The 12,587-nt window shown below is 35.2% G+C and overlaps 1 protein-coding gene across 1 annotated transcript in view; it reads right to left on the reverse strand.

Moving 5' to 3' along the window:
• Positions 1–12,554, reverse strand: part of LOC144438458 (uncharacterized) — a 59,883-nt gene extending 47,329 nt beyond the window's left edge. Inside the window, exons 1-14 of the mRNA XM_078127487.1 lie at positions 12,464–12,554; positions 11,646–11,682; positions 10,981–11,169; positions 8,019–8,118; positions 7,087–7,207; positions 6,443–6,579; positions 5,812–6,064; positions 4,703–5,093; positions 3,991–4,246; positions 3,259–3,441; positions 2,535–2,723; positions 1,994–2,146; positions 949–1,125; positions 311–372 (exon numbers count right to left, since the gene is read on the reverse strand). Coding sequence (XP_077983613.1) covers positions 311–372; positions 949–1,125; positions 1,994–2,146; positions 2,535–2,723; positions 3,259–3,441; positions 3,991–4,246; positions 4,703–5,093; positions 5,812–6,064; positions 6,443–6,579; positions 7,087–7,207; positions 8,019–8,118; positions 10,981–11,169; positions 11,646–11,656 — 2,222 coding nt within the window. The 5' untranslated portion in view covers positions 11,657–11,682; positions 12,464–12,554. The remainder of the gene's footprint in view (positions 1–310; positions 373–948; positions 1,126–1,993; positions 2,147–2,534; positions 2,724–3,258; positions 3,442–3,990; positions 4,247–4,702; positions 5,094–5,811; positions 6,065–6,442; positions 6,580–7,086; positions 7,208–8,018; positions 8,119–10,980; positions 11,170–11,645; positions 11,683–12,463) is intronic.
• Positions 12,555–12,587: the final 33 nt, after the last annotated feature.

The raw sequence follows: 12,587 nt of genomic DNA on the forward strand, positions 1-12,587 counted from the left end.
TGTAGAAATCTCAATAAAAGTTAATTCCATCAATCAACAGTGCAAAAAAATATCAGATACATGTATATATTTCGAGAGCTGACAGAATCTTCATCTGGGAATGAGGTGATGACCCCAAAATGGGTCAAAATATCAAGTGTAGGGTGGTGGTGTACATGTAAGCATAATTGTGGGCCTGGCTATTGCTATTTTACCAACAAATTTCTGTACATAGATAGTGAAATTGATAACTTTGAATACATTGTCATCATTCAGCTTCAGGTCTGTGTTATAACTTGTAAGTAAAGAAATCCAATAATCTGTTACTCACCTGGATATATCAGTCTTGACTGGCATCTTAACTCCTTCAACACTGACTTCTTCCTCTCCAAACTGTACATGTATATACAGAAACGTTTAGTAAATTACAGGGACGGTCAAATCTATTTAAACTGGTTTTTAGAGATAAATTTTCCAAAGACATGTATTATACCTTTTATGGAAACTGAAAAGGATATGAACAAAACAGAAAGATTTGTAGACACACAAAGTATGCTTAACTGTAAACATTTAAAAACATGCACCCCCCCCCCCTTCCTTTTTCAGTCATTTTTGACACATTTTATGTTTTACCATATGTCTCTCTAAGTCTGTCACTTTTGTTACTGCTATCCACAAATGTCTACTGTGAACAAAATAATTCAATGTTATCATTAAAAACGTTCATCAGGTCAGTAAAACATAGCAATAATTAGTCCTTGTATCATTAAGGGTTCTCATTTCATATAAGTAATGTTTTTCCTCCACCTAGGTGTAAAGCCAGCAAACGGACAGTGTGACAAAGCCTGTCAAATCTTGGTTGTGATACAAGAACTCATTGTTAGAGTTCAATGGTATGTTGAGAAATGATGTACAATTCATGCTGTAATTGTACATTATCATGTCAAGGTAATCTAATAACAAACTTACAAGTTCTTCAGCTCTTTGTTGCCAAGTATCAATGGAATCATCAGAGGCAATTTCGAGTATTCTTTTAGCAGCTTCAGACATTCGTCTTTCTCTGTCTTGATGTTGTTGCATCTGTCGTTGTAAGACATTCTGTGAGTCAGACAGCTGAGAATGGAATGACTGGGCACTTGTTACACTCTGAAATATAAAACACCATGATTATGATATGCAGGGTTGACAACGACAGCTCTGTAAACTGAATTTTTTTAAATCATGGACAGATATTTTGAAGAGAAGCTAAAGCAAATGAAAACCTTGAGTGTATATGCTACAGGTCAGGTTGCTACAAATTACAATTAAACAACACCTGATTTGAATTCAAGAATTAAAATGTTACATTATTTGAATATAAAACTTTTTCTTTTATGTTTTAAGTTATATTGTACATGCACAAGGTGAACCCAGGATACCGTACATGCTGGCTGGTACCATGCTGTTGCATTATCTCTTGACAAATCATCAAAAAAAAATCATGCATCTTAAGTTTTTGGATTCTGAGAACAAATTAAATGGCATTCCCTGGGTGTTGTTTTTCATATACTTAATAATTGTAAAATTACTGCATCATCAGGAGATGTAGCTTTAATATTTTAAAAGCAACCTGCCAAATGTGAAAAGTAGACAGTAATATCTAAGAATGAGACTCATACATAGGCTTCTATTGAAAACATTACACGTGACATGGACTGATTTTAATGGCTGCAATTATTTATTTTCTAACCGATAATCAGCATTTCAACTTGACTACTTCTACATCCCCACTGTACACAGCACCTATGTAATTGTTTCTTTTGCATTAGAAGTTGTCTGAGGGTGTATATTAAATGTCATGTTGCATGAGCGAAACACCAAGTCTACATCAGTTTAGCTCTAAATCTGCCCAATGATGAAATATATCATGGTACCAATGTGGGTACAATCCTGGACAATAAAATTTGTATTTGAGTGTATCATATTTTAGCCCTTCACCCTACCTACAAAACTGATAATCTATCCTGTCACTCACCTGGTCAGGTAACTTTACTCCATACTTTGATGCTGTGTGGTAGGTTCTAGTCACAGCCTGCAAGTAGCCAGGCAGTGGTAACTCTGGTGCATGGGTACAGAAATGATGTATACTGCGAGTTCTATGTGTCTCTTCAACTTGTTCTTCTTTCTTCTGTAGTCATTATAAAATAAAGAACAGAATAACTGTTAGAACTTGAACTTATAATGTATAATATGCAAATGCTAATAGTTGTTATACCAGCGATAAATGAATAGTTGAACATTGTTATTGTCAATTGGGGGAAAGTAATGGCAATTTTGAACATTTTGACTCATATTTCGAACACAGCAAAAGCAATGACGTAGACACACGTTGCTGTGACATAGACTCACATTGTTGTGACTTTGAACGACCAGAGTATATATTCAATAATTTTTGTTGAACCTGGCTCATGCATGGTATAATGGATATTATTAGTAATTTGCAAGTTCTCACTAAATTTCCATCCTTGATATCATCATCAAGGGTGACTAAACTAAAGCTTGTCTGCTGTTCCTACCTCAGGTTTAGGTTGTTGTGGTTTTGGAGCCCAAGATGACAGGAATGAGACTGAGCTGCTGTAAACAGGAATCCTTGGTCCTGAATAGACATCACTCTTTGTCAACTCTTTCCTTTCTTCTATGGGGTGTGGTTCTCCTTCCACATGGACGATGTCTTCATACGATACTTCCATTGGTAGCTGTATATCCTACAAAATGTCAACCAGTAATAAAATATGTGTTTTCAAGTTTCAAATTGTAATCACATTTATGGTTGCAATTGTTAGAGCATTCTATACACAGTTAGAATGTGGGTTTTCAACTTTCAACATGAACACTTCAACATAGTATGGCATAATGCTATGCATGGATGTAGTTGTTAGACAGTTCAGTCGACAGTAAGAGAACAGGGGTTTGCAACATTCAAATGACTAAATACATGTAAATCTATTGTTCTTCAATGTGGTAGATTACACAAGTGGGTGATAGTGGTTCCTCTGTTGTGTGATTCTAATCACCCTGTAATCAACATAGTGAATAACATCGGAAGTCCCAAAACAGCAGTGCAAGTTCGTGGAACTCTAAATAAACTAGTTTTTTGAGACACCTCGCTACGGAGACTATAATTAAACCAACGTCCATTCAATAGCTTATCACTGTTGTATCAACATGTTGCGACAATAGTTTTAGTTTGTGTCTATCTTAGAAAACCGAAGGCTCAGCTACCAGAGTAATATGACATACCTGCCAAGCTTGTAGAAGGTTCAGTGTTGGAGTGTCATCAACTATATCTACTTTGTCTGCAAATCCTACCATTGATGGTTTAGGTACAGTGCCGTCTTCCACAGCTCCCTCATCACCTGCCTTCTCACCTTCAACACCTGGAGTAACACTGCGTCTCAGGTCACCTTCTGCTCCTGTTGCATCCTGTCAATGTGATTAATAAAGCTTGTCTTTGTTAATATTGTAGGTTTCACAGGTCACATGTTTTATATAGCAATGCTACTTGCAATTGTGCTTGTGTCCTACATTGATGAGAGTGTGAGCATTTTGCATGATATGAGGACTATCCAGCTAACTTCAAATGTGTTTGTATCACTATCTAATTTATGCTATACCTTACTGAACTGCTTGGATTATATAAAGTAATGCCATCTAACAGATGATTCCCAGATACCCCCCCCCCCCCTTCCCCTCCCCCCACCCCCTCCTCTACTTACATTACACTGACCAGTCATAACATTAGCACAACCATAAACCAACTGATGGAGACCCCCTAGATTAACATTATACAAACTGACTGGGACTCTTCCACTAACATCATACAGGCAACTGACACCCCAGGGTCCCTTTAGCTGATCATGTAACACCCCTCCAAGAACACTCAGGAAATTATCAAATGTCAACTAACACCCCTCAGTCAACAACATTTCACCAGTATCAGTCAACCAAAACCACTACCATACATGTACTAACCAATTTAGATTCATCAGCGGTCACATCAGCCCCCATATCTTGATCATCAGTAAGTTCACCCTCCTCTGCTGGTTCAATGATAACACTGACTTCAGGTAACCCGGCAACTTGTTCGCCTTCTTCATCACTTAGGCCTTCATCCGCATCATCTTTCTCTTCTGTTTCATCAGCATCATCACCAAGGACAGCTTTAGCTCTAACCATTACTCTCTGCATTATTTCTTGTATCTTGACATCAGCATCTGACATTTCTCTCCTAAAAACCAAACGAACGCAAATTTGTAGTCATACATGTTGTACTTACTTGTGTCACTAATTTCCTATTTCTATATCATTTTCTATCATAGGCATCTCTATTGGTTATGTTTTCAATCTTTTTTAACTATGCTTTTTACAGAATACACATTCTGCAACTCTTGTCTATGTATGACCTAAGATTCAATCCCAGGTTCTCATATAACTGCTATGGTATCAGTGGTGCCCCAAGGATTAAATAAGGTCATTGTTTTCGTTCTGGACTAACTTTTTTTACAGCTCTGCCAAACAACTGGTTTTCACACTCTTAGTGACAAAATGGTGTCTTTAGGATGCAGGTACATGTAGACCTAAGTTGTCTATGGGGAGCATAAAGGTGAAGAAGGTGGAGAAAGATATTCAGGACCGGTCACCTCCAAGACGTCACAACAAACAGAATAACCAAACAATGACTTACTTTCCTTCTCTGGATCGTTTTAATGATGATATGATATCATCAACAGATCTTTCTGCAGGCACTGGTGGTATGGGAGACTCTTCTTTCGTCTCTTCATCAACTGTAACAGACACTTTTTTCTGTCCTTTATCTCCGTTGGCTATAGCTTCAGCTTCTGCTAGTAGTTCACCTACTGACCTGGTAGATCTGACAGACTTGCCGGATCTACTGCGTAGAGACAACCTACGTTGGTTGTCTTCATCGTCACTGCTTTCATCACTGCTAGACTCTGAGTCTGTGCTGCGTTTGCTACGTCTGGATGATGTTCTACTTTTCACGAGCTCACTTCGAGCACTTGCCGTACCTTTCAGTTTCTTCTTCTGTGCCATTTTACTAGCAGCCCTTGAACTTCCTGTAAATATATTGTTTATCAAAATTCAAATCTGGTTAATACCAAATTCTGCATTTCAATATTTTGTATCAATGTTGTGTATGATGACAGATCTACTCAGTGCTGTGTGAGGTTAAAGGTCAAATCCATAAAGCCTATGTGGATACATGTATATGCATCAAATGTACAGTGCTGTGAGGCTAACAGCCATATTGAATTTCTATGAGAGTATATGTGTCAACTGTACAGTGCTGTGTGAGGTCAAAAGTCAAATCCAACGTCAATAAGGGTATATGTGTCAACTACTGTGTGAGGTTAAAGGTCAAATTCAATGTCTATGAGGGTATATGTGTCATCTGTACAGTGCTGTGTGAGGTCAAATGTCAAATCCAATGTCTATGAGGGTATATATGTCAACTGTATAGTGTTGTGTGAGGTTAAAGGTCAAATTCAATGTCTGTTGGGGTATATCTGTCAACTACACAGTGCCTTGAGGTAAAAGGTCAAATCAAATGTCAATGTGTGTGTATCAACTCTACAGTGCTGAGAGGCTAATGGTCAAATCCAATTTTTATGAGGGTTATGAAAAAACATGTATATATATCAACCTCACGGTACTGTGTGAGTATAAAGGCCAAATCCAATGTCTGCGTAGGGGTACATGTGTCAACTGCACAGTGCTGTGTGAGGGTAAAGTCAAATTCATTGTATATGTGTTATGTAAAAGGTCATATCTCACCTCTACTTTTTGGTGGATGTGGTGTTGGCCCTGTATCAATTTTTTCAGACCTTGGTCTTGGTGGTGGCTTGGCTCTTGTTGAGAATGTTACTGGTGCTAGTGTTCCAGCAGCTCCAATGATAGCTGGTTTACTCTTCTTGGTAGGTATTGATTCTGTTGAAGGTTCTGCAGCAGCAACACCAGTTTGTTCACTCTCTTCTTTAGGTTTACTTTTATCAACATCATCTCCTTGGGGCTTCTCATCTACATTAGCCTGCAAATATAAATACCATGGCAATGTCATTCATCTATGTATTCTTTTCATGTACTCTATCATCCATTCTTTCTTCACTTTGAAATTCATTCCTTTTTGTTTTCACTTCTTGAAATCACCTATCATAATATTGTTGAAACAACACTGTCATATGACGAAGGTGAATTTAGAAAAAGCAACCTTTCCTGAGACGAGCTAATTTTATAATTTTTAGTTCTGCATTTCCTATGCTTTGGGGACAGAGAAAATTATTTTTCACCCATCCTTTTACACGTACATGACCTCTCTAAACTTTAACTAGTTATAAAGACTGGGGGAACGCTGAGGAGTGAAGTTCCTGGCTTTATTTACTGATACTGTATTATGTAGACACCATACCTCTGTGATTGCTGTAATACTTGCATCTTCCTGACTAATGACAGGTTTACCAGCCATCACAATATTTAAACCCTGTATGTCAGCAGTACTTCTGATTGGTAACACACCAATGGATGAGATTCGTGGCATCTTCATCTCTAATTTACACAATATGGAAGTAAAATGAGAATGTAGTACATGCATAAGTTTTGAACCACGCAAGACATGGAAATGCACCATCATGAAGTGTGTGGAAAGCAGTATACACCGTAAAGGTGCGATAGAATTGAGATAATTTATGCCTGATTGTTGCATAAAGTGATTATGTGTAGTAATGATGGTCAAATGGTTACACAGTGACTTGCTCAGAATCTGCAAATTGTTGGTTCGAGCCTTGCTGCTGCCATTGTTTCTGAATGGCTTGGCAAAATGGTGGAATGATGACTCAACCCAGCTGTATAAATGAGGACCTTTTAGGATAGAAGTTGCTCTGCAAAGAACTTAGTCCTTTATTGGAATCACGATGAGTAGAAGAAAGTTTTGGAGTCATCAAAATGCCCCAATGGTCTTACGGCTATAGAAGTGACCTGACTTGCCTTGCTAGATGTATAATGCATGTACATAAGTCCCTACCTCAACTCAATTTCAAGATCAAATAAACCTACCTTCGGCTGTGATGTAATCTTCCCTACTGAATGGTAGTTTCTTGGTCTTGGTGATATTCTGTGTATTTACAGACTTGTCCAGGGGGTTATAGGTTGATAGAGTTGGTGCAGTCATAATTTCCTTTAAGAAATGAACAATGGAATAATTATTTTGATGACTGAAGTCAGGTTTTGTTTATTAATAATTTATAGAAATTCACAGCTTTATACATGGAATATTTCAATTTTCATACATTCTTCATATTATTTAATAGTAACATTTAAAAACAGTAGTGATGTAGTAAGTTTGTCACTGTTATTCAACCTGAACTGGGTGAATGCTAACAACACATTCTTACAACTACAATATGTTTGGTAGTTAGGCCCTTTTGTGGGGATCGATACAGTACACATGAAAACTTTGGCAGAATGGCAATTTAGGATGTGTCAGACGCACTTTAATTTGGCAGACAGTGCAAGGGGAAAGTAAACACTACTTGTAAGTAACTCATCCATTTGTATTATGTGCAACTACTGTTGACACCTTTTCACAAAAGCTGAATATACAAATATGACAACTGATAAAGTATGTTAGCGGGACTTATTTCTGTAGAAAAAGCTTTTGCACATATTCAGCTACTATAGTAGTAATGAGTTTTTGATATGCATGGACACCATACTATCTCGTGGACAAATATTGAAATAGCATAGATTGCCTGCATGTGGAGATTCAGACTACACTTAGAGAATTCATGATTCACTACTCTCTCCTTTTACATAGTTGCAGTTCTTGCATGACACTCATTGTCATTCTGAGATTTGGCTTTCAGTCAAGAACCATCAGTTAGAGGTACGTACCCATATGAATATTATGTATTTTATGCAAATGGAAATAAAATTACATAATATTATTACATTATATCATCAGTAAATGAATAGGAAAAAACTCTTACCTCCTGCTTCTTATCCACATCAAATGTTAATTCATGAAAAACAGGATTTGTCTTTCGTTTATAAGGCATCCTTTTCTTGCCAAATTCTGGTGACAATTTACTGTGATTAGCAAAATGAAATAAAATATATGAAAACAGAAATAACAGTATAATAAAACTGAAACGTATATGTCCCATTATGATCACACTTACCACATGCAAACACCAAAGCTTGTCTTAATACAATATACCTTACTTACTTTCCAATTATGATTGTTTGTAACATTACCTTGGTACCCATATGAATCTTATGATTTCAGTTATACAGCATTCCAGATTATTGAGAGACTGTTTTAATTTGTCTGTCTTTTAAGTTGTCATCGTGGACCAGAATTATTTTTCATGATGTTTGTGCCATTGTATGCATAAATCATACAACCACACACACAAGTTTATGAACAGATAATACAATATACTAAGTTATATATATATATATATATATATATATATATATATATATATATATATATATATATATATATATATATATAGTTGTCTGATGATCGCGCAATGCGTGAAACTCCGAGTTACAACCAAGAAAGAGTTCCAGTACTACCAAAACTATATATATATATATATATCGGTATATACAAACTTATATGTATTTTGTATGCTGTTAATACACTTATATGTACAGCTATTGCAGCTTTTAAGAAAACAAACTCCCTGTTGAAGTTTTGTAAAAATATATTTCTATTTTGTCACACTTCTTGAAGTACTTTGAGTTTAATTAGTCATAACAAATTTGTGAACTTGCACTTTTTCAACAGTATCTTATTGTGAGAATTTGCAGAAATACAAGTCTCCAATGCACTGGATTCTGTATAACTTGAATTCTAAATTCCTTTACTTAATGAATAATGACCTGAACAAAACTAATTGTTAGTAAACATAGATATTCAGAAACTTTACCAAAACCCAAATCTTTAAGACAAATTATGTATGTTACATTTTGACTATTAGTTTTTCAAACACATTTAACACACAAACAGGACTGAAAATAAATGTAAATAATAAATCTTAAAATATTACTGTAACATGAACCATAATAAATGTACAGTGATTATCAAAGCTTGAAGCCAGGGAATTCTGTCCATCAAATAAATTGCCAGTTACATGTACATTGTAAAGGGAAAGGTTACCTTGTGAATTCACTTTGTTTAATTAATAAAAACTTGGATGAAATGTGATGGTTTCATCACTTCTCCACTGTCTACGGTTCCATTCACTTTTCCTTAACAGTGTGGAGCTGGCATAGATCCCAACTTTAGCAGAAGTAACCTATATGACTTGTATAGGCAACTTCAGTTAAGCCTGTCACCCACTGTTTCCATTGCTATTGTAACTGTATTAATCAATGCAAGCAGTTGGCAATACATGTTTGAATTTCATAAAGTACTCTACCAAGGTCCAAACATTACTTCCACCAGGAACAACTAACAAGACAGATTTGTAACAAACCTTCTCCCACCTAAGTTTTGATCAATGCCAGCTCGGTATTGATGAGAGAAAGTGAATGAAACCAACACATTTCATCTCAGTTAACATCTAAGTTTTTTATCAAACATAGTGGATTCATATCATATGGTATTCATTCCCTTTTAACTGATGGTGCAGCCTACTTCAAGCACAGCTCTTCCCATTAGTGTAACTAATTAGAGTCAATTAGTTCTTCTCCAGTATAAAAAACATATGATGAAAATAAACTTTTACCAATATTTATATTTTTTAACATATTAACGATATTTAGGAATTGGATTATCAGTCCTGTTAATGTACACATCATAAATTACCATTACACTTTTATTGAAAAAATATTGAATATTACAATATATCTATAGACTATAACAAAGACACAATTTTAAGAAGTTTACACAGGGACATGGACAATGTTGAGATGACGTACAAATTATACAACAATTACAAATGAATCACTGCACTTCAAATAACTGTATACCTACACATTAAACACTTTATCACTGAAATAAAATCAAAAGCATACCAAATGAGTAACATGCAAGCAATTAAAGAAAATAAAGCATTCAATTTCTCAACTATTAAGAAAGAAAATTTTTGGGGGAAATACAGGCAGACTGTTTTGATTGTTGGTTGGTTGGCACTGAAGAAAAGGGAACCACTGTATTAAGTAACTGCCAAGTATACTTTTTAAAAAACATTACACATTTATAAACATGCAGAATGCTAGATATATCATGCAGATTATTAACTATGATTCAATAAAAATACAGCACACTAGAACAATCGTAAAATACAGTAAACATTAATTTCTTATAGTAAAAATGTTGTGACTAAATCAAAAGTTGTATGAGCTAGCCTACTTAGAATATCATTACAATTAGTAATTTACTATAAAAGATAACTCTCAAGCTGGTATCATTAAATAAAATATAAATGAAACTTTTTTATTTCAGTCATAACAAGTAATGATTACAAATGTATCACCAACAGTCATTCATTTTGTGTGTGAAATGACATTAATTGGTAGTGATATCCAATTGATGTTTTCTGTTCTTCTATCAGTGTCTATATCCAATAATATGTTTTGAAAGTTATTCCTGCCATTAGGCTTCTTATCTAAAAATTGGTTTTATGTTAATTATTTGCTAATTATAATGACCGTGATTATAATATGATGGTATTCAAAATGTCTACATGTATGCTTGAGGTGGAGATGGAAGGGGGTAGTGGATGTGGAGGGGGAAATGGTAGAAGGAGGGTTGTCATTATTATATAGGAATAGGTATTGGTATCTTCATTTCATGAATATCTCAATTATCAGTACCTACAGTAGAATTCTACAACCTAGGTATGCCATAAAAATAATGACAATTCAATTTCTTGGTCGACACCATAAATTCTGTTTGAGACCAAAATGATGTTCATATTCAGAATATAGACTTACGCTATTGTGTCATTTTCTTCTGTGTCTTCTTTTAGCCTGCTCCTTTTCTTTTCAGCTCTAACAGATTTCATCTTTTCTTGAGATTGTTTTTTCAGTTGTTCAATTTCTTGTTTGATGGCTATTTCATCCTTGTGGCTAAATCCATATCGGAATGTAGCCTTGTCAGGCTTGGACGACGGAAATACATCCCTATCATCAAAAAAATAGCCTTGTTACTTATTTTCGTATGTAAATTATTCAAACTAAAACTCTATGATCCTATAATAACCTTAAAACACGGTCAGCGATATGTCAAACAAACAGACAGTTTGACAAAGCCTGTCAACTAGATCAGGTGAAATGTTACTTGCAGGTACTGTAATTAGAATGTTTAGGTTGTGCAATAAGAACCATTATATTACTATGGCATTAATATTATTTAATGATTTTTATAATGCGCAGGCCAAATTGTAAGTATTTTCCTTGGCCTAACGAAGAAAAATTTTTGGGAAATAAAAAAAATAATTAGTTTACTATGTGCAAGCCAAATTGTATGTATTTTCCTTGGCTCAACTAAGAAAAATATTGGGAAATAATATTTATAATAATTATTTGGTAACTATGTGTTGCATACGGACATAAATCATACTTTTATGGCAATATTAAATTCTATAAACAGTACATACCTTCCAGCCATTTTCTATGTCAGATGTTGTTGTACTTCTGCAGGGGACAACAAAACAAAATATGTACAATGCAAGTTCTAATGAACACTTAAACAACCTACATGTGGTACATGTATTCCTTATCTGCATCATCCCATCATGTACATTGCAGAAATATGCCTTGTACATTTCATGCATCACAGAGGAGTACCTGTGAAACAGTGACACTTTCACCCCAATATAATTACTAGTATTATAATAATTAAACCCTCCCCCTCAAGTTTATTATACTACTACTAAAAAAAAAAGTTGTCCCTCTTTGTACTGTCTGTTCATTTATTTGTTATCACAATACAATCATTTTTTTCATTTGTTCAAATTGATATACATTAATTTGCATAAGTCGATAAAATAGAACTTCACTGTCACATTAGTTTTACTGTGAACTCATTTCCAAATTTGTAAACAAATAAAATGTGTCAACATTGCCCCTTATTTACATGGTCGCAAGATTGTGCACTGAAATGTTTCCCACGACAAAATACAAATATTGTTATGCATATATCCTTCAACATGTGACAAATGAATAATCCCATAATGTCTTATTATGTATGGCATGAGCAGATTACCAAAAGCCAAACTCACAGCGAGAGTGTAAATGGGAAATGGATCAACAACATGCATTGCTACGTTCATCTGTGCTCGTTGTCCAGGACGCGAGAGCTAATCGCCGACTGGGCTAACTTTTCGTGTGCGTTCCGTCAAATGAGCTAAACTATTAAATCGAAAAATGGACATATGAACGGTTCGGCTTTCGAAGTAAACAGTAGTCTACTCACCATGTAAATAATTTGTATACACAGTACTCAAGTTTCGAGCCGTTTTGGTTTCTCGTTCGTTGCTAACTACATGTACAGCGCCATCTTCTTCGTTCATGCTGAAATCTCGCAAAACCTCGCTCTT

This window comes from Glandiceps talaboti, chromosome 8, assembly GCF_964340395.1.
Source record: "Glandiceps talaboti chromosome 8, keGlaTala1.1, whole genome shotgun sequence".
NCBI lineage: Eukaryota > Metazoa > Hemichordata > Enteropneusta > Spengelidae > Glandiceps > Glandiceps talaboti.